General features: G+C 40.4%; 1 protein-coding gene across 1 annotated transcript in view; it reads right to left on the reverse strand.

Moving 5' to 3' along the window:
* Window positions 1-23,765, reverse strand: part of LOC105491285 (golgi glycoprotein 1) — a 162,981-nt gene that overhangs the window by 60,090 nt on the left and 79,126 nt on the right. The window contains exons 2-3 of the mRNA XM_071084938.1: window positions 22,812-22,844; window positions 2,105-2,191 (exon numbers count right to left, since the gene is read on the reverse strand). Coding sequence (XP_070941039.1) covers window positions 2,105-2,191; window positions 22,812-22,844 — 120 coding nt within the window. The remainder of the gene's footprint in view (window positions 1-2,104; window positions 2,192-22,811; window positions 22,845-23,765) is intronic.

Genomic DNA, 23,765 nt, shown 5'->3' on the forward strand with positions numbered 1-23,765 from the left:
GTGTTTGAATGAGAAGTTTGCATGTTTCTTCATTCTGCTGGATAGCACTTTTTCCTTCTATCTTACTAATCTTCTAAGATGAATAGCAAAAAAGGGGCACTAAATCATCATCAACATATTTAAGAATAGGAGTAAACTCTGAAGTGGCTGGGGAGCAGACTGAAAAGGTACCATTAGAAAAATGCTGCAGTCACTCTATTTTTTGACTGCAGCCAGGAGGAAAGGAGGCAGGATTTAGCTCAATCTTGGAGATTAAGTTTGGTTTGTATTAATAGTTTGCAGGTATTCTTGTGATGTTGTTTTTCTCCCTGGAAGTAGGATTCCAAAATTAAGAAAGATGATAGAAGGAAAATATAGAATGAAATGTTTTGCTGGCAACTATGTTCTTCCTGATATTTAATTTCCCTGACTCCAGTATCATCTTCCTGTGGGAGGGAGAAGTGTCCTTGTTAATGCTAATCTTTTACAAAACCAGAACACCCCAAAAGGTCACAGACAACCATTGTGATACACACATTATATGGAAGCCAGTCTAACGCAAATAGTGAAATTACTCTAGTGAATATGTATATACTCAACTAAATTTCCCTGGGCCAATCAAACTGGTACGTATTTAATGGGACACAAAATGGAGCAAAACAAACGTGTGCGTATGTGTGTATACGTATTTCTCCCAATGTGTCCTTTTAAAAAAACTACTTATGGCTGGGCACAGTGGCTCATGCCTATAATCCCAGCACTTTGGGAGACCGAGGCAGGTGAATCACCTGAGGTCAGGAGTTCGAGACCAGTCTGGCCAACACGGCAAAACCTGTCTCTACTAAAATACAAAAATTAGCCAGGCCTGGTGGCATGTGCCTGTAATCCCAGCTATTTGGGAGGCTGAGGCAGGAGAATTGCTTGAGCCCAGGAGACAAAGGTTGCAGTGAGCCAAGGTGGCACCACTGCACTCCAGCACAGGCGACACAGCAAGACTCCATCTCAAAAACAAAAAAAAATATATACTTATAATTGTATAGTACCACAATACAGAGGGAAAATACAAACATTTAAAGTTCAATCCTGGGAATAATTTCTTTGTTAGTATTTAGTTTTGTTATTAAGCAAACATCTTTGCCCTTGATATTTTAAAGTTAGAGGTTTAGTCCTATAGCTAGCTATGGGAGTTTGAGATGTAGAATATTAAAGCTAGGAGCTAAAGATAAATTTTTCAAAGATATGCCTTTCTGCTCAGAAGCCCCAGGGTAAATATGAGGGGTCACTGCTTTAAAAGAATAAAACGTAACTGATCTAGTATTAGAAAGTTTGAGAAAATAGGTTTTACGAGACCCCATAATGACACAAGGAACGCAGGCTGATGGCTTATCTGGATGAGACAGGGTCTTCCTTAAGAGCTCGGAAGAATGTGGCCCTGACTTAATTCATCAATAGGGCCAGCTTGAGGACAAATTAATATGGTGTGAGATCTATGACTGCTAATTCTGGGGTGGAAAAATAGCAACTGTTTTCTCTGTGATTCTCATATTTCAGTATACAGAAACTCTGGCTTTCTGGAGTTTCTATTACTGATTAAAAAAAAAAAAACCCTATTAAAAAAAGAAATTTAAAGTACCACAATTTTCACTGATATTATTTGTTGTTTACACTGGGCCAAGATAAACAATTTTAAAAATCTTAACCTTTTTAACACTAACTCCTATTATTTGACGTATATATCTCTGTGGTTCAACTGATCCAACTGCATAGCCAAAACAAGAATGCTGACAGACCTCTTGTAACCATGCCAATATGCTTCAGACACAGCAAGCTGTCCAATGTGTGAGAGTAGCACTGATACCTCAGCACTTTTACTTGCTGTTTGGAGACCAATAGAACCTGATTTCCAACTTCCTCAATCAATAGTATCCTAATGTAAGCGTAGGTGGATGTTAACAAAAAGAATCTAATTATACCCCCCAACTTCCTAACTTTCAACCAAGGCAGATGTGAATTCTAAGAAAAGTAATGTAACTGAGTCATTCTTCTCATAAGGGCTGGTCTGGTCAACAGATGTAATTTTCTCCTCTCAGCCATTAGATATCTACAAAATTCTTTCACAACTTACCTCTGTTATAGTAGATTTGCAAACCTCTCTGGCCACAGATTCAAATTTGGGATCTGTAGTTAGGTTCAGCTTGTAATTCCACAACAACTAGATACGAGAGGAAAAATAAAACAAAACAAAGACAAACTCCAGTTAGAACAGTATGAAATTTATTACCAATGTTACTTTAAATGACAAAAGCCAATTACAGAGTCAGACAAAGCATATTCACATCAGATAACAAAGAAAGTAGGATAAAATGCCATCACATTCCTAGATAAAAGGAAAAAAATGCAAGCCAAATAAAATGATGACTATTCAGATATCTTTGTCATTTTTACTAAAGGACAACTTTTTTTTTTTTTTTTTTTTGAGATGGAGTTTCGCTCTTGTTGCCCAGGCTGGAGTGCAATGGCATGATCTTGGCTCACTGCAATCTCCACCTCTCGGGTTCAAGCGATTCTCCTGCCTCAGCCTCCCAAGTAGCTGGGATTACAAGCATGCGCCACCATGCCTGGCTAATTTTGTATTTTTAGTAGAGATGGGGTTTCTCCATGTCGGTCAGGCTCATCTTGAACTCCAGACCTCAGGTGATCCACCTGCCTTGGCCTCCCAAAGTGCTGGCATTACAGCAGTGAGTCACTGTGCCCGGCCCATAAGGTCCACTTTATACAACTGTTCTAACACATCTTACACTAGAAAATATCTAAAGCCTATTCTTATTCACAGATAACGACTAAATATTACTTTATCTTAGAATCTTCCATAAAAAGATTTTGATAAGTGATCCAATTTCTGAAAAGCAGCAAAAATGAGCCTTTATATTGTTTAGCTGGAGAGACAGAGAAGAGACTCTGGATGATGTAGAACATGAAGACATATGTATATATTTATTTTTGGAGGTGGATACATTCCTCTCTGACTGCTATACGCTCCAAGATGAAAAAATACAGTCATCATTCACTGATTCAGTTAAACATCTGCCTGGCAAGGCATTTCACAGATAGACTATTAGAGGAAACAAGCAAACGTTTACTGAGTACGTACTATGTTCCAGACACAGTGTTAGGTACTGGTGGATAAAACATAAGGAGAAGGACAAAGACTGTCCAGTGGTAGCAACAGTCAATGGCAGGGCATATGATCAAGTAATTGGCTAATAGCATCACTGGGTACCATAGCAGTATCGAGGTGGAGTACTCCAAACTGGGGATTGATGGGGAGTTTGGTCAGAGAAGATTTACCATAGAAAATACTAAGATGAAACCTGAAAGGCTAGCAGCAGTTAGCCAGATTCAAGGGTAGGGAGAAGACTTTTTTTGGGCAGATAATACCGCATCCCTGCAAGGGGCGGAGGGAACTGGAAGTCCAACGGAGGACTGACCCAGTAAGCCGCAAGCCAGGCCAGATCAGAAAGCCTTTGTAAGCCATGGCTGAACTTCAACCCAAGAATAACAGGAAGTCGCAGAAGATAAAGTAGGGGGTGACATGATCAGATCTGCTTTTTAGAAGGAGGACAGAGGCACATTAAAAAGTCCATTAGGAATGACATGGAAGCATGCAGTTAATTCTGTATGAGTGCTGAGGAAGATCTGAAGAAAATACAAACGATGGGTAGGATTTCTTCTCCTCCCTCCTCAAAAACAAAAACATGAGTAAAAGCTCTATCTCTCAGCTACCATCAATAACTGAGTTTTTAGGCCGGGCGTGGTGGCTCACGCCTGTAATGGCAGCACTTTGGGAGGCCAAGGTGGGTGGATCACCTAAGGTCAGGTGTTCAAGACTGGCCTAGCTAACATGGCGAAACCCAGTCTCTATTAAAAATACAAAAATTAGCCAGGCATGGTGGTGCACGCCTGTAATCCCAGCTACTCCGGAGGCTGAGGCAGGAGAATAACTTGAGCCTTTAAAAAAAAAAAAAAAAAAGGAAAGAAAAGCTTTCTGGTATCTCAAAAACTTAGGACAAACAGTAACAAAATCCAGAAAAATTACAACTACAAGCAGAGTATTTCCTTACTTTATCTAATGCAAAGTCAGATGTCCTACAATTGAGCTAGAAATAGATTTTCTGCCAACAGACGTTTAAATTTTTCGAATGTCTTTACCTTTTAGTTTGAAAACTTACTTGTTCTGACAGGCATACATTTCCTTATGAACAAATCTCTTCCCTAATAACCATGACAGTATTGTCAAGTGCTAAACATTTTACTGTATCTCATCTTTTTTTGTTCATTTCAAATTGAGATAAAATTCATATACCATAAAATTTACCTGTCTAAAGTGTACAGTTTTGTGGTTTTTTACTATATTCACAAGGACAGACAACAACCATCATTGCCTAATTATAAAACATTATCACCTCAAACAGAAACCCATACCCATTCTGTCATACCTTATCCTCTCTACCCTCATTTTCTGGCAACCATTAATCTACTTTCTGGTCTTTTATTTCTTTTTTTTTTTTCCCAGACATAATCTTGTTCTGTCACCCAGGCTGGAGAGCAGTGGTGCGATCTCGACTCACTGAAGCCTCCGCCTGGGTGACAGAATGAGAATCCATGTCAAAAAAGAAAACATTATTTTTGCCCAGGCTGGAGTACAGTGGTGTGATCTCGGCTCACTGCAACCTCCGCCTCCTGGGTTCAAGCGATTCTCCTGTCTCAGTTTCCCTACTAGCTGGGATTACAGGCGTGCGCCACCACGCCCGGCTACAGTTTTGTATTTTTAGTAGAGACAGGATTTCACCATGTTGGCCAGGATGGTCTCGATTTCCTGACCTTGTGATCTGCTGGCCTCAGCCTCCCAAAGTGCTGGGATTACAGGCGTGAGCCACCGCGCGTGGCCTCAAATCTTAAGATATTCATCCATGAATATCTATCTGTTCACCCATCCCAAACATGTAATGAGTAGCTACTACAATCTGGACATTCTTCTAGGTAATGGGGATGCGCTAGTTGAAGGAAGGAAAAAAAAAAAGGCCAGTGTCTCAGCACTTCAAGAAGCTCAACCACAGTAGGACAAAAGAAGGAAGAGTCAGGTTGGAAAGAAAATAAACAATAAAAATATAGTGTGATAAATGTGATTAATAAGCATGCAGGAGATTTTACAGAATACAAAGGAAGAACACATTTCAGTGAGTGGTAAGAGGAGGGACAGGGAGTCTTGGTAGCAGTCCAGTTATCCTGGGCTTGATCCTCAGGGATAAGAAGCAATTTGGTCAGATGAGCTGACGGAGATTGGGCTTTTTTTTTTTTTTTTTTTTTTGAGACGGAGTCTCGCTGTCGCCCAGGCTGGAGTGCAGTGTCCGGATCTCAGCTCACTGCAAGCTCCGCCTCCCGGGTTCACGCCATTCTCCTGCCTCAGCCTCCCGAGTAGCTGGGACTACAGGCACCCGCCACCTCACCCGGCTAGTGTTTTGTATTTTTTAGTAGAGACGGGGTTTCACTGTGTTAGCCAGGATGGTCTCGATCTCCTGACCTCGTGATCCGCCCATCTCGGCCTCCCAAAGTGCTGGGATTACAGGCTTGAGCCACCGCGCCCGGCCTCGGAGATTGGGCTTCTAAGTGTACAAAGGTAGAAAGGACACAACGAGTAAATGATAACATATGGAAACAGAGTTCAGAATAGCTGGAGTTGAAGGTATGAAAGATGAGATGGGGCGCAGGGGTCAGATCACATTGAGTATCGCAGTTCATATTAAAAGTTTTGAATCTTATCTTAAAGGAAATGGAAGGTTAATGGATAATTTTAACCAAACAATTCAAAAGATCACATCTGATTACGGAGGAAAAGGGCAGGATTTAAGGAGGTTAGTAGACCAATAGGGAAGAACTTATTTGAATGAAAAAAGATGGGATATACTTGAGATATTTAGAATAAAGTAATTACAGGATTAGGGTGTGGGCTAGGGGGTGAAGGGAAATGTTTCCTTCAGTCAAGCTCTTTCAAAATGTAGTCAGTCTACTGGCAGACACCTCCCAGTAGGGGCCGACAGACACCTCATACAGGCAGGTGCCCCTCTGGGACGAAGAATCAGGCAGCAATATTTGCTGTTCTGTAGCCTTTTGCTGGTGATACCCAGGCAAACAGGGTCTGGAGTGGACTTCCAGAAAATCCCAACAGACCCACAGCTAAGGGGCCTGTCTGTTAGAAGCAAAACTAGCAAACAGAAAGGAATAGCATCAACATCAACATCAACAAAAAGGATATCTGCACCAAAACCCCATGTGTAGGTCACCAACATCAAAGACCAAAGGTAGATTAAACCACAAAGATGGACTGAAAACAGAGCAGAAAGGCTGAAAATTCCAAAAACCAGAATGCCTCTTCTCCTCCAAAGGAACACAACTCCTCACCTGCAAGGGAACAAAACTGGACGGAGAATGAATTTGACAAGTTGACAGAAGTAGGCTTCAGAAGGTTGGTAATAACAAACTTCTCCGAGCTAAAGGAGCATGTTCTAACCCATCAAAAGGAAGCTAAAAACCTTGAAAAAAGGTTAGACAGATAGCTAACTAGAATAACCAGTGTACAGAAGAGCTTAAATGACCTGATGGAGCTGAAAACCACAGTATGAGAACTTGGTGAAGCATACACAAGCTTCAATAGCCGACTCGATCAAGCAGAAGAAAGGATATCAGTTATTGAAGATCAAATTAATGAAATAAAGCGAGAAGACAAGATTAGAGAAAAAAGAGAGAAAAGAAACAAATAAAGCCTCCAACAAATACGGGACTATGTGAAAAGACCAAATCTACGACTGGTGTACGTGAAAGTGACAGGGAGAATGGAACCAAGTTGGAAAACAATCTGCAGGATATTATCCCGGAGAACTTCCCCAACCTAACAAGGCAGGCAATATTCAAATCCAGGAAATACAGAGAACACCACAAAGATACTCCTCAAGAAGAGCAACCCCAAGACATATAATTGTCAGATTCACCAAGGTTGAAATGAAGGCAAAAATGTTAAGGGCAGTCAGAGAGAAAGGTGGGCTTACCCACAAAGGGAAGCCCGTCAGACTAACAGTGGATCTCTCTGCAGAAACCCTACAAGCCAGAAGAGAGTGGGGGCCAACATTCAACATTCTTAAAGAAAAGAATTTTCAACCCAGAATTTCATATCCAGCCAAACTAAGCTTCGTAAGTGAAGGAGAAATAAAATCCTTTACAGACAAGCAAAATGCTGAGAAATTTTGTCACCATCAGGCCTGCCTTACAAAAACTCCTGAAGGAAGCACTAAACATGGAAAAGAACAACCAGCACCAGCCACTGCAAAAACATGCCAAATTGTAAAGACATCGACGCTATGAAGAAATTGCATCAATTAAGGGCAAAATAACCAGCTAACATCATAATGACTGGATCAAATTCACACATAACAATATTAGCCTTAAATATAAACGGGTTAAATGCCCCAGTTAAAGTACACAAACTGGCAAACTGGATATTGGATAGAGTCAAGACCCATCGGTGTGCTGTATTCAGGAGACCCATCTCACATGCAAAGACACACATAGGCTCAAAATAAAGGGATGGAGGAAGATCTACCAAGCAAATGGAAAGCAAAAAAAAGAGGAGGGGTTGCAATCACGGTCTCTGATAAAACAGACTTTAAACCAACAAAGATCAAAAGAGACAAAGAAGGCCATTATATAATGGTAAAGGGATCAATTCAACAAGAAGAGCTAACTATCCTAAATATATATGCACCCAACAGAGGAGCACCCCCAGATTCATAAAGCCCTCAGAGACCTACAAAAAGGCTTAGACTCCCACACAATAATAATGGGAGACTTTAACACCCCACTGTCAATATTAGGCAGATCAACGAGACAGAAAATTAACAAGGATATCCAGGACTTGAACTCGACTCTGGACCAAGCAGACCTAATAGACATCTACAGAACTCTCCACTCCAAATCAACAGACTATACATTCTTCTCAGTGCCACACTGTACTTATTCTAAAATTGACCACATAATTGGAAGTAAAACACTCCTCAGCAAATGTAAAAGAACAGAAATCACAACAAACTGTCTCTCAGACCACAGTGCAATCAAATTAGAACTCAGGATTAAAAATCTCACTCAAAACCGCACAACTACATGGAAACTGAACAACCTGCTCCTGAATGACTACTGGGTAAATAATGAAATGAAAGCAGAAATAAAGATGTTCTTTGAAACCAGTAAGAACAAAGACACAATGTACCAGAACCTCTGGGACACATTTAAAGCAGTGTGTAGAGGGAAATTTATAGCGCTAAATGCCCACAAGAGAAAGCAGGTGAGATCTAAAATCAACACCCTAACGTCACAATTAAAAGAACTAGAGAAGCAAGAGCAAACTAATTCAAAAGCTAGCAAAAAACAAGAAATAACTAAGATCAGAGCAGAACTGAAGGAGACAGACACAAAAAACCCTTCAAAAAAAAAAAAAAATCAATGAATCCAGGAGCTGTTTTTTTGAAAAGATTAACAAAATAGACCCCTAGCAAGACTAATAGAGAAGAATCCAATAGACGCAGTGAAAAATAATAAAGGGGATATCACCACCGATCCCACAGAAATAAAAACTACCATCAGAGAATACTATAAACACCTCTATGCAAATAAACTAGAAAATCTAGAAGAAATGGATACATACACCCTCCCAAGACTAAACCAGGAAGAAGTTGAATCTCTGAATAGACCAATAACAGGTTCTGAAATTGAGGCAATAATTAACAGCATAACAACCAAAAAAAGTCCAGGACCAGACAGATTCACAGCCAAATTCTACCAGAGGTACAAAGAGAAGCTGGTACTAGTCCTTCTGAAACTATTCCGATCAATAAAAAAAGACAGAATCCTCCCTAACTCATTTTATGAGGCCATCATCATCCTGATACCAGAGCCTGGCAGAGACACAACAACAAAAGAGAATTTTAGACTAATATCCCTGATGAACATCGATGCAAAAATCCTCAATAAAATACTGGCAAACTGAATCCAGCAGCACATCAAAAAGTTTATCCACCATGATCAAGTCGGCTTCATCCCTCGGACGCAAGGCTGGTTCAACATATGCAAATCAATAAATGTAATCCATCACCTAAACAGAACCAACGACAAAAACCACATGATTATCTCAACAGATGCAGAAAAGGCCTTTGACAAAATTCAACAGCCTTTCATGCTAAAAACGCTCAATAAACTAGGTATTGATGGAACGTATCTCAACATAATAAGAGCTATTTATGACAAACCCACAGACAATATCATACTGAATGGGCAAAAACTGGAAGCATTCCCTTTGAAAACTGGCACAAGACAAGGATGCCCTCTCTCACCACTCCTATTCAACACAGTATTGGAAGTTGAGGCCAGGGCAATCAGGCAAGAGAAAGCAATAAAGGGTATTCAAATAGGAAGAAAGGAAGTCAAATTGTCCCTGTTTGCAGATGACATGACTGTATATTTAGAAAACCCCATAGTCTCAGCCCAAAATCTCCTTAAGCTGATAAGCAACTTCAGGAAAGTCTCAGGATACGAAATCAACGTGCAAAAATCACAAGCATTCCTATACAGCAATAACAGAGAGTCAAATCATGAGTGAACTCCCATTGACAATTGCTACCAAGAGAATAAAATACCTAGGAACACAATTTACAAGGGATATGAAGGACCTTTTCAAGGAGAACTACAAACCACTGCTCAACAAAACAAAAGAGAACGCAAACAAATGGAAAAACACTCCATGCTCATGGATAGGAAGAATCAATATCGTGAAAATGGCCTTACTGCTCAAAGTAATTTATAGATTCAATGCCATCCCCATCAAGCTACCACTGACTTTCTTCACAGAATTGGAAAAAACAACTTTAAACTTCATATGGAACCAAAAAAGAGCCTGCATACCCAAGACAATCCTGGGCAAGAAGCACAAAGCTGGAGGTATCAAGCTACCTGACTTCACACTATACTACGAGGCTAAAGTAACCAAAACAGCATGGTACTGGTACCAAAACAGATATACAGGCCAATGGAACAGAATGGACTCCTCAAAAATAACACCACACATCTACCACCTTCTGATCTTTGACAAACCTGACACACACAAGCAATGGGGAAAAGATTCCCTATGTAATAAATGGTGTTGGGAAAACTGGCTAGCCATATGCAGAAAATGGAAACTGGACCCCTTCCTTACACCTTATACAAAAATCAACTCAAGATGGATCAAAGGCTTAATTAAACATAAGACCTAGGACCATAAAAATCCTAGAAGAAAACCTGGGCAATACCATTCAGGACATAGGCATGGGCAAAGACTTCATGTCTAAAACACCAAAAGCAATGGCAACAAAAGCCAAAATTAACAAATGGGATCTAATAAAACTAAAGAGCTTCTGCACAGCAAAAGAAACTATCATCAGAGTGAACAGGCAACCTACAGAATGGGAGAAAATTTTTGCAATCTATCCATCTGACAAAGGGCAAATATCTAGAATCTACAAAGAACTTAAATTTACAAGAAAAAAGCAAACAACCCCATCAAAAAATGGGCAAAGGATATGAACAGACACTTGTCAAAAGAAGACATTTATGTAGCCAACAGACATATGAAAAAATGCTCATCATCACTGGTCATTAGAGAAATGCAAACCAAAACCACAATGAGATACCATCTCATGCCAGTTAGAATGGCAATCATTAAAAAGTCAGGAAACAACAGATACTGGAGAGGTTGTGGAAAAATAGCAACGCTTTTACACTGTTGGTGGGAGTGTAAATTAGTTCAACCATTGTGGAAAAGAGTGTGACGATTCCTCAAGGATCTAGATCGCACCATTGCACTCTAGCCTGGGCAACAAGAGCGAAGCTCCGCCTCAAACAACAACAACAACGATCATGCATGAGTCGTAAATGTTTGGAAGAGCTGCATGCCAGAAATATCTTTATATTACTTTGACTGGATATCATTTTTCGGCAAGCACTGGTCCACTATCTAGCTTCTAGAAAAGCTGATGAGAAGTATATTACTCAAATTGCCACTACTCTGATTTTGACCTGGATTTTTCTTCCCTCTGAAAGCTTGAAGGTTATTTTGTTTATTCCCAGGATTGTGAAATTTCACTGACAGGCAGCAGTGAGCAAAAAGGGCAGAAGCCTTCAAGGAGTTTACATTCTACGAAGGAGATAAAGATAAGGTGCAAATAATCAAGTAAATGTGTCAGGTGATAAGCTAGGGCAAGGTGAATTGAAAGTAGGGGAACGGGGTGCTATTTTCCATAAGAGAGCAAGACTGCCGGGCGCGATGGCTCAAGCCTGTAATCCCAGCACTTTGGGAGGCCGAGACGGGCGGATCACGAGGGCAGGAGATCAAGACCATCCTGGCTAACACGGTGAAACCCCGTCTCTGCTAAAAAATACAAAAAACTAGCTGGGCGAGGTGGCGGACGCGCGTAGTCCCAGCTACTCGGGAGGCTGAGGCAGGAGAATGGCGTAAACCCGGGAGGCGGAGCTTGCAGTGAGCTGAGATCCGGCCACTGCACTCTAGCCTGGGCGACAGAGCGAGACTCCGTCTCAAAAAAATAAAAAAATAAATAAAAATAAAAATAAAGAGAGAGCAAGACAAGAAAATGAATAGCCACAGAAGGTGAATGTTCCATGCAGAAAGAATAGCAAATGCAAAAGTCCCGAGTCAGGAACATTTTCTGAGTATCTGAAGAATAGCAAGGAGGCCACTGTGGCTTAAGTAGAGTTGGCAAGGGGCAACAGTGGTAGAAGAGGTCAGAGAGCTGGTATTTGCATGCTTTGTGGGGCACAAGGATTTGGGAGTTTAATCGGTGAGAAAAAAAGTTTTAGGGCTTTTTGGACAGAGCAGTAATATGAATTGACATGTCAGAGGGATCATTCCAGCTGTAACATGGAGTATAGACTAAGCAGGAGGGAGACTGCTTAGGAGGCCAACACAGAAGTCCCGGAGAGAAGTGATGATGACTTGGATCAGGGCAATACCAGTGAAAATGGCCAAATTCAGGATATATTCAAGGAGCAGCCAGAAGGTTACTAATGGATTGAATGTGAAGTTTAAGAGGAGAAGAATCAAGGTTTCTGATTTGAGCAACCAGAAGAATCAGAGGAGCCACTAGCGGAGATGGGGAAGATTACCGGAAGAGAAGGTTTAGGGGCAGAAAATCAAGAGTTTCGTTCTGGAAATGACTATTAGACAAAGTAGAAATGTGGAATCAGCAGCTAAAGTCTGAGGTTCTATGGAAAGGTCTGGGCTGAAAAAAAGACAATAACAACAAATTGCCAGGAGGGCAGCATCAACTGTTCCTCCTCATTGTGAGTCCTGGCAGCAGTTCATGGAGCCATCTGGAGGCATTTTCTCCCCATGGCAGTTGTGACTATTGTCTAGTCACAGGGGCATGGAAAGGAGGTGCCTTGGCTCAGAAGCCTTAGGCCCCATGGGAACCAATATCCTTTGTAATAACCCTCTGGCGATCTCGGCTCACTGCAAGCTCCGCCTCCCGGGTTCACGCCATTCTCCTGTCTCAGCCTCCCAAGTAGCTAGGACTACAGGCGCCTGCTACCACCTCTGGCTAATTTTTATATTTTTAGTAGAGACAGGGTTTCACCGTGTTAACCAGGATGGTCTTGATCTCCTGACCTTGTGATCCGCCCACCTTGGCCTCCCAAAGTGCTGGGATTACGGCGTGAGCCACTGCGCCCGGCTGTGATTTCTTTATATATTCTGGATACAATGTCAGATATATGTATTATCAATATTTTTCCTTCTCTATGGCTTGCCTATTCATACTGTTAATATTGTATGCTTGTTTATTTATTTATTTGAGACAGGACCTCGCTCTGTCACCCAGCCTGGAGTGCAGTGGCACGCACATGGCTCACTGTAGCTTGAACCTCCTGGGCTCAAGCTATCTTCTTGCCTGAATCTCCAAGGTAGCTGGGACCACAGGCCTGCATCACCATGCCCAGCTAATTTTTCATACTTTTTGTAGGGACAGAGTTTTGCCATGTTGCTGAGGCTGGTCTCAAACTCTGGGCTCAAGCAGTCCTCTCACTCTGGCCTCCCAAAGTGTTGGGATTACAGGTCAGAGCCACTGCGCCCAGCAACACTGTCTTTAATAAAACAAAATTTTAAGTAACCCAATTATCAGTCTTTTTTGCTTTATACTTAGTGCTTTTTGTTTCCCATTTAAGAAATCTTTTTTTTTTTTTTTTTTTTTTTAATTTTTGGATACATAGTAGGTGTATATATTTATGGAGTACATGAGATACTTTAAAAGAGGCATACAACCATTTAAGAAATCTTTGCCAATCTCCAAGTCATAAATATATTTTACTATTTAGAAATTTTACTGTTTTACTTTTCACATTTGGACCTGCAGGGCATTCAGAATGGATTTTCCACGAATGGCATATGGTAAGGGTTAAGATTCTTTATTCAAATATCCATTTATGTATGAGTCTGCTTCTACCACACTGCCTTAATTACCATTGCTTTACATTAACTCTTCCATCAGGTAGTAAAGTCTCTCTGTTTGGTTCTTCAAGATTGCTTTGGCTGTTACGGGTACTCTGTGTTTCCACATAAATTTTAAAATCACTTGGCCGTTTTGATAACAATAAATACGGAATTGCACAGAATCTATATAGTCAATGTAATGAGCATTCACATTTTTATAACACCAGGTCTCCCAACTCATGAGCACAATTGCTCGTTTACTGACCTAGGCCTTCAAATTTCTCTTAATAATATTTTACAGTTATCTGCAGAGCGGTCTTACATATTTTTGTTAGATTTATTCTTAAGTATTTGATGCTTTATATATTACTTTAGTATAATATTTTTAATACATTTTAAAAATTGGCTTGTTAATAATATATAAAAGTACAATTAAATTTTATATACCGACCTTCTATCATGAGACTTTACTAAGTTCATCTATTAATTATTTGTTAGTCCATTTATAAATTCTTTTTGATTTTCTACTTATATAATCACGTCATCTGTAAATAATGACAGTTTATGATTCTGCTGATAGTGCATTTTAAAAAATAATAGGCCAGGCATGGTGGCTCACACCTGTAATCCCAGCACTTTGGGAGGCTGAGGCAGGCGCATCACCTGAGGTCAGGAGTTCGAGACCAGCCTGGCCAAACATGGTGAAACCCCATCTCTACTAAAAATACAAAAACTAGTCGGGTGTGGTATGCGCCTGTAATCCCAGCTACTCAGGAGGCTGAGGCAGGAGAATTGCTTGAACCCAGGAGGTGGAGGTTGCAGTGAGCCGAGATAGAGCCACCGAGATAGAGCCTGGGTGACAGAGCAAGACTCCATCTCAAAACAAAGAATAAACAAACAATAAAAATGACAGCTTAATTTTTTCCTTTTAAATTATTACCTGTTTTCTTTTTTCTTGCCTTACTGCACTGGCTAGGACCTCTGTGATAATAAGTAATATGGCTTGTTGCCAATCTTGTGTAGAAAGCTGTTAATATTTCACCATGAAGTATGATGCTTGCTGTAGGCCTTTTTATAGCCACGTTTTATCAGATTAAATAACCTCCCTTCTAGTGTGGGTGCTGAAATTGGAAATTTGAATGCTAATTGGATATTTGATGATGTTAAAGAATTATGATATTTTAAGATATGACAATGGTACTATGTTCTTGTTTTTTTAAAAAAAAGTCCTTATCCTTTAGAGTATTTACTGAAATATTAATAGATGACATGATGTGATGTCTGGGTTATGCTTCAAATGAATACAAAAGGAAGGGAGGTACATAAGGATATAAACAACACAGTATCAATCTGAATTAATATTTGAAGCTGTATAGTGATTCCACGGGGGTTGGTTATACAACTCTGTTGAGATAGAATTTACATTGTAAAATTCACCCTTCCAGAGTACAACTCAGAGGTTATGGTTGTATAATCATTACCACTAATTCCAGAATATTTCCCCAGAAGAAACTCTGTATCTATTACCAGTCACTTCCCATTCCCCACTTCTCTGATTTCCCGGAAACCACTCATCTTCTTTCTGTCTTTGTGTCCTTTTTGTAATCTTTTGAGTCCAGTTATTGAGGTTCATCCATGTTGCAGCATGTATTAGTACTTCATTTTTTTTGCAAAGTGGTATTTCACTGTATGGCTATATCATATTTTAGTTATCCATTAACCAGTTAATAGGCATTTGGGCTGTTTCCACTTTTGAGCTTTAACTAATAATGCTGCTATGAACACTTATATACACATTTTTGTGTGAAAATGTGTTAACTTTCTTGGGTATACATCTAACAGTGGAACTCATGGGTCATATAGTAACTCTGTTTAATTTTCTGAAGAACTGCTAATCTGTCTTCCACAGTGGCTGCACTATTTCACATTCCACCAGCAAGTTCTCTAGACCCACACTAACATTTGTTAATTGTCCACCTTTTTGATTACACCCATCCTTCCTAATGAGTGTGAAGTAGTATCTCATTGTGGTTGGGATACACATTTCCTTTTCTGGTTTGTTTTTTAAAGAGACGCGGTCTCACTCTGTTGCCAAGGCTGTGGCATGATCATATCACCATGCCTGGTTACAGTTTTAAAATTCTTCTTTGTAGAGACGGGGGTCTCTGTATGTTGCCCAGGTTGGTCTTGAACTCCTGGCCTCAAACTGTCCTCCAGTATTAACTTTCCAAACTACTGGGATTAAAGGTACGAGCCACTCTACCCAGCCTGCATTTCCTTAATGACAATGATGTTGAGCATCTTTTCATGTGCAACTGGCTATCTGCATATTTTCTTCTGAGAAATGCCTATTCAAATCGATTGCCCATTTTAAAATTTGCTTTTTATTCTAGAGTTGGAAGAAGAGTTTTTGTATGATCTCAATACTAGACCCTTCATCAGGTATATGATTTATAAATATTTTCTCTCATTGTATAGGTTGCCATTCAACTTTCTTGATAGTATCTGATGCACAAAAGTTTTTAATTGTGATGAAGTTCAAGTTATCTGGTCAGGCGCAGTGGCTCATGCCTGTAATCCCAGCACTTTGGGAGGCTAAGGCAGGCAGATCACTTGAGACCAGGAGATGGAGACCAGCCTGGGCCACAGAGCAAGACCCCCATATCTCTACAAAATAGAGACAGAGCAAGACTCCATCTCAAAAATAAATAAATAGACGTTATTCAGGTTGGTCAGACACCCAAACAATTTTCAGAGAGAGAAGTATCAACTGAAAAATGAAAATAGTATATAAGTAACAAACAACAATTTTCAAGTAAAATATAACTTGTACATAAAACATAACATAATGGAAGTTCATCGTACTCTCCAAAGGAGAGAGAGAAGACTTGAGAGTTGGTGATGGTTGGTAAAGGCAGGGTATTAGGGAATCATTCTCTGGAAAGTAATGTAAAATCAGATGACTGACTATGAGCAGGCATTCATTATCAGTGCGAAGACATATTTTATGATAATTCTTTTCCTTAGAACTTTGGCACTTAGAAAAAACTCCTGATGTGGAAAGATTCACGACATTACCTGTAGAAGAATCTTTGAGATTTAAAAAATTACACTTTGGGCTGAGTACAGCAGCTTACACCTGTAGTCCTAACACTTTGGGAGGCCGAGAAGGTTGGATTGCTTGAGCCCAGGAGTTAGATGTCAGCCTGGGCAACATGGTGAAACCCCATCTCTACAAAAAATACAAAAATTAGCAGGGCATGGTGGTGTGCATCTGTAGTCCCAGCTACTCAGGAGGCTGAGGTGGGAGGATCACTTGAGTCCGGAAGGTTAAGGCTGGAGTGAGCCATGATTACACAACTACACTCTAGCTTGCGTGACAGACCTAGACCTTGTCTCAAAAAGCAAAACAAAACCAACACCAAAAACCACTTTTTGACATGGAGAAATACTATATGTGCAACACACACTGAAGAGGAACAGAAGATGCTACTTGATCACTCCCTGCTATCACTCCTTTAGCACTCCTAACTATGAGATAGAATTCAAATTTCTTCCATGTGATAGCCTGACTAGTGCTGAGTAAGTCGCTACATGCAAATGTGCCTAAAACAATGATGTCTCAGGGAATATTCTGTGTTTTGGGTAAAGTGCTAACAACTTGTAAGAGTCATGATGGCTAAATACCATTAACTGAACAATCATTACATGAAACAAATCTGTATCCTGATTATACATCCTTAACTTGGTCACAGTCCAAACTGAATTGATATTATGCTACCTCATATACAACATAAGAATATTCCAAAGTAAAATTATATTTTTATTCCTACCCACCCTTTGTGCTACTGTTGTCATATATTTTATTCTACATGTTATAATCTGAAAGTATATTGTTATTGCTTTGGCTTAAGTCAGTTCTCTCTTTTTTTTTTTCTTTGAGACGGAGTTTCGCTCTTTTTGCCCAGGCTGGATTGCAATGGCGCTATCTAGGCTTACTGCAACTTCCACGTCCCGGGTTCAAGTGATTCTCATGCCTCAGCCTCCCAAGTAGCTGGAATTACAGGTGCGCACCACCAATCCGGCTAATTTTTATATTTTTAGTGAGATGGGGTTTCACCATGTGGGCCAGGCTGGTCTTGAACTCCTGACCTCAGGTGATCCTCCCATCTCGGCCTCCCAAAGTGCTGGGATTACAGGTGTGAGCCACCACGCCTGGCCAAGTCAGTTCTCTTAAAGAATGAAAGAATAACAGTCATATTTATCAATTATTTTTCTCTTCTAGTGCTCATATTTCTGTGCTTCAATTTGTGATCCTTTCAGCTTCGAGAATTTTGGGTTTCTCACAGCGTGCAAATGTGGGAGAAGAATATTCTCAGCTTTAGATTGGTAACACCTATTTTATTTTTATTTTTATTTTTTATGAGACAGAGTCTTGCTCTGTTGCCCAGGCTGGAGTGCAGTGACGCAATCTCAGCTCACTGCAAGCTCTGCCTCCTGGGTTCACACCATTCTCCTGCCTCAGCCTCCCAAGTAGCTGGGACTAGAGGCACCCGCCACCACATCCGGCTAATTTTTTTTTTATGTTTAGTAGAGACGGGGTTTCACCATATTAGCCAGGATGGTCTCGATCTCTTGACCTCGTTATCCACCCACCTCTGCCTCCCAGAGTGCTGGGATTACAGGCGTGAGCCATTGCGTCTGGCCAGTTCTCTTAAAGAATGAAAGAATAATAGTCGTATTTATCAATTATTTCTCTCTTCTAGTGCTATTTCTGTGATTCAATTTGTGATCCTTTCAGCTTCAAGAATTTAGGATTTCTCACAGCGTGCAAATGTGGGAGAATATTATCAGCTTTTGCTTATGTGATAACACCTATTTTATTTTGTTTTTTTTTTTGAGATACAGTCTCGCTCTGTTGGCCAGGGGTGAGTGCAGTGGCAGGATCTCAGCTCACTGCAACCTCTGCCTCCCCAGTTCAAGTGATTCTCGTGCCTCAGCCTCCCAAGTAGATGGGATTACAGGGGCAGTGGTTACTGTTTAGAATTTTTTTTTTTTTTTGAGATGGAGTCTCGCTCTGTCACCCAGGCTGTAGTGCAGTGGTGGGGTCTCGGCTCAATGCAAGCTCCGCCTCCTGCATTCACACAATTCTCCTGCCTCAGCCTCCCGAGCAGCTGGGACTACATCCACCACCATGCCTGGCTAATTTTTTGTACTTTTAGTAGAGACGGGGTTTCACCATGTTAGCCAGGATGGTCTCGATCTCCTGACCTAGTGATGTGCCCACCTTGGCCTCCCAAAGTGCTAGGTAGGATTACAGGTGTGAGCCACCAAACCTGGCCATTTTTGTATTTTTAATAGAGACAGGATTTCACCATGTTGGCCAGGCTGGTCTTCAACTCCTAGCCTCAAGTGATCTGCCTGCCTCTACCTCCCAAAATGCTGGGATTACAGGTATGAGCCATGGTGCCTGGCCTATTTTCATTTTTTAAAGGGATATTTTTTGCTGGATATAGAATTCTATGGTGGCATTTTCCCTCAACATTTTACATTTTTTGTTTCATTTGTCTCTAGTTTCTACTGCTTGCTTTGTTGAGAAGTCAGCTGTCATTTTCCCTCCCTCAAGAGAATGTCTCTTTTTCTCTGCCTGCTTGTTGAATTTTCTTTTTATCTTTCAGTTTTGGCAGATTGTTAATAACGTGTCTAGGCTGGACGTGGTGGCTCACGCCTACAATCCCAGCACTTTGGGAAGTCTAGGCGAGAGGATCACCTGAGGTCAGGAGTTCTAGACCAGCCTGACCAACATGGTGAAACCCTGTCTCTACTAAAAATACAAAACTTAGCTGGGCATGGTGGCACGCACCTGTAATCCCAGCTACTCAGAAGGCTGAGGCAGGAGAATCACTTGAATCCCAGAGGCGGAAGTTTCAGTGAGCTGAGATGGCGCCATTGCACTCCAGCCTTGGTGACAGAGCAATAATCTGTCTCAAAAAAAAAAAAAAAAAAAATTGTTAAGTGAGTATGGATTTCTCTTGACGTTCACTAAGTTTGCTGAATTTGTGGGTTAATGCCTCTCATTAGATTTGGAAAAACATCTTGGCCATTATTTCTTCAAATATTGCTTCTATCCCATTCTGCCTTTTTTTTTTTTTTTTTTTTTTTTAGATAGAGTCTTGCTCTGTTGCCCAGGCTGGAGTGGTGTGATATTGGTTAACTGCAACCTCCACCTCCCAGGTTCAAGCGATTCTCCCGCCTCCAGTATCTTGAGTAGCTGGGGTTACAGGTACCTGCCACCATGCCCGGCTGATTTTGTAATTTTAGTAAATACAGGGTTTTTTTTACCGTGTTGAACAGGCTTATCTAGAAGGCCTGACCTCAAGTGATCCGCCCGCCTCAGCCTGCCAATGTGCTGAGATTACAGGTGTGAACCACCGCACCTGGTCATGAATCTGTTTTTATTTCCACTAAAGCTGTCTTTTATAACTACGCTTAAGTTCTTAATTTTTGAAATTATATCTAGTCTGAAAAATATCCAATTGATTTTCTCAAAAGACTAATTCTCTGTTGAAATACTTCATATTTTTATCCATTTTAATTTTCCTCTATTTTATTTATAGGAAAATATTTTTTTTTCCTCTATTTTATTAGTTATTTGAAATCCTTGTCTGCTATTAATAATTCCAATATATGAATTATCTCTTCTCGGGATCTCTCTCTACTGGCTACTTTATCTCTCGATATCTTCCTGCTTCTTCTCATATGCAGCCATTTCTGGTAGCATGCGGGACATTATGAATGCTGTATTATAGAATTTCTGGGTTATATAATTGTTCTCTAAAGAGTTCTGACTGCTTCTTACATAGACCTTCAACCAAATCTCCTGTTTTTTGGATACTGTTTGTCCCCCATTTTCAGCAATATCATATCCTTCCTATTCCTTGGCTCTTTGAGAGTTCTTTTTTTTTTTTTTTGAGACAGAGTCTCACTCTGTCACCCAGGCTGGAGTGCAGTGGCGTGATCTCACTGCAACTTCTATCTCCCCAGTTCAAGCGATTCTCCTGTTTCAGTCTCCCAAGTAGCCAGGATTACAGGGGTGCGCCACCACGCCTGGCTAATTTTTTAATTTTTAGTAGAGGGGTTTCACTGTGTTGGCCAGGCTTGTCTCCAACTCCTGACCTCAGGTGATCCACCCACCTGAGCCTTCCAAAGTTCTAGGATTATAGGCATGGACCAGCGCGTCCGGCTGGCTCTTTGAGAGTTCTAAGGCACACATCAACGTTTTTTCTGGGTTTCTCTTCTGTCAGATTCAGTCTATTGATGGATTTTGGGGTTTTCCCCTAATCTTTTGCTTTATAAATAATGCCACAACAAATATCCTTTTATAGACACATCCTTATCCATTATTTTAAGTATAACTATCCATAAATTCATAGAAGTAGAAATGCTGGGTCAAAACATATGCATTTTAGGTTGACTGCTTTATAGCTTGTTTTTATTCCCATACATAGGCTTGAACAGGGTTCAGCAAACTTCTGCAGTGGGCCAGAAAGTAACGATTTTGAGGGACCTACAGTCACTGTTGCAGTTACTCAACTTTGCCATCCTAGTGTGAAAAGCAGCCACTGGCAAAACACAAATAAATGGTGTGGCTGTTTCAATAAAACTTTATGTATAAAAACAGGTAGTAGACTGGATTTGACCTATGTGTCGTAGTTCGTTGATCTATGGGCTAGAGAATGCTTAAATACATACATCCTTATCAATACTGTGTATTTATCCTTTTTTTTTTCTTGTTAAGACATGGGGGTCTCACTTTGTCACCCAGGCTGCAGTGTAGTGTTGTAATCATAGGTCACTATGACCTCCAACTCCTGGTTCAAGGGGTCCTCCAGCCTCAGCCTCCTGCGTAGTTGGGACTATAGGTGCGTACCCATTTACCAAATTTTTGATATTTGCCAATCAAATGGATAACAACAGTGTACTCATTTTTTGTTGAATTTTTATGTTTTTGATTCTGAGGGAGAATAAGCTTTTTATTGTTTATTGGACATCTTTTTCTTTTCCTGTGAACAGTCTATTCATGTCTGTTATGTTTATTAATAGCACTTTCTATTAACAAATAGTCCTTTTCATCTGCATTGCAAAAACATTTTTTGGGGAGAAAGCTTTAATGTAATCAGATATAGATGCAGATACATATTTTTAAAACATCTTTTGGGGCTGTGTCATATTTAGAAAAGCCTTCCCTCTATTCTTCTAGTACTCCTCTCGTTTTATTTTGTACTTGACTTACCTAGGTTTTCGTAAGAATAAGCAGTTAACCTAAATAGCCAATCTGTCTCTGCTTACACAGTCTCTGGTCCAACCTACCTTCTATAATGTGATAGAGTGACTTTTGCCACATACAGACGTCCGCTTCTTCTAAGACCCAAACCAAGTATCACCTCCTTTATTTATTTATTTAAGACAAAGTCTTGCTCTGTTGCCCAGGCTGGAGTGCAGTAGCACAATATTGGCTCACTAAAACCTCCGCCTCTCGGGTTCAAGCGATTCTCCTGCCTCAGCTTCCAGAGTAGCTGGGATTACAGGCACGAACCACCATGCCCAGCTAATTTTTTTTTTTTTTTTTTAGTGAAGATGGGATTTCTCCATGTTGGCTGGGCTGGTCTCAAACTCCTGGCCTCAACTGATCCATCTGCCTCAGCCTCCCAAAAAGGTGGGATTACAGGTGTGAACCACCACGCCCAGCCTCATCTCCGTTATTAAGCCTTTCCTGACATCAACTCACCTGGAAAAAATTCATTTTTGTGTCTCCAATGTCTTCTGTATAGACTTCTACCAAAGCACCCAATACTTTTTGCACAGACTTGATTTCACATCAGTCTCCTTTTAATGTGCTACTATAGTGTTTGGCAAATAGAAGATGACTGTGTGATAAGTAAATGAGAGAACTTTAAAATAGGAAATTCTAAAGTTGTAAACTTGATAAGCAGAGAATTATTTTCACATGGTAGCTGTAACTGAAGAAAAATTTAACCTTAAGTACATAAATATTATTTGGGAGAGCCTGCAGGCTTCTACAATGAAAGCTTATTTGTTGATTTTACCAGGGTCCTTAAAGTGTGTCATCCTTTTAAGATTAAGACTGTAAGAAAACATAGCACTTTCCAGAACAACAGGAAGAGCATCCCGAAATATGTCATCGTATCTATAAAGCACATATGGTGCATCACAGAAAATCCATACTTACATGATTGCAGTCTGAAGAAATTTCATTTTCAGGCTAGAAGAAGAAAAAAAAAGAGATGATGTAAAACAGTATATATATATAGAACCTTTCAAGTTTTCAAACACCACCAAAATAAACTCAAAACAAGAAATCTGAATATTCAACCAAATATGCTTCTTCAACATAAGCAGTAAAATGGAGCTTGCATATCTTTTAGGCTGTTGGGGAGAAATGTACCAGAAAGGTACATGAGACTTAATCCCTTCCCAATCAATGGTACAGTGTGAAGATGGGGAGAGTGAAGAAGAATGTGCTAAAGCAATAAATAAAGCAACAATGACATAAGGATCCCTACAGGACACGTTGTAATTCAGGTTTATTATAGAGTGCAGAGAAAGTCCCTTAATTTTTTTTTTTTTGAGACAGGATCTCAGTCTGTCACCCAGGCTGCCTTGCAGTGGCGCAATTATGGCTCACTGCAGCCTCAACCTCCCGGGCTCAGATGATCCTCTGGCCTCAGCCTCCTGAGTAGCTGGGACTACAGGCGCAAAAGCCCAGCTGACATTTTTGGTATTATTTATAGAGACCAGGTTGCCTAGGCTGGTGTCGAACTCTCGGCTCAAGTGATCCACCCACCTCAGCTTCCCAAACAGCTGAGATTAAGGCATGAGTTATCATTCCCAGCCCCCATCAATGATTTTTTAATTGGCCTAATGTCACCATTGGGAGAAGCTACGTGATGGGTACATAAGACCTCTAGGTACTGTTTTTGAAACTTCCTGTGAGTCTATAATTAATAACAAAAAGTTTTTTTTTAAACATTTGGAAATATATTCCTATGAATACATTTGCTTTGTAAAGCCAGATACACAAACCAGAGATAAAATGAACTTTCAGGCGGGGTGTGGTGGCTCACGCCTATAATCCCAGCACTTTGGGAGGCCAAGGCAGGTGGATCACAAGGTCAGAAGATCA

Source organism: Macaca nemestrina, chromosome 18, assembly GCF_043159975.1.
Source record: "Macaca nemestrina isolate mMacNem1 chromosome 18, mMacNem.hap1, whole genome shotgun sequence".
Lineage (NCBI taxonomy): Eukaryota > Metazoa > Chordata > Mammalia > Primates > Cercopithecidae > Macaca > Macaca nemestrina.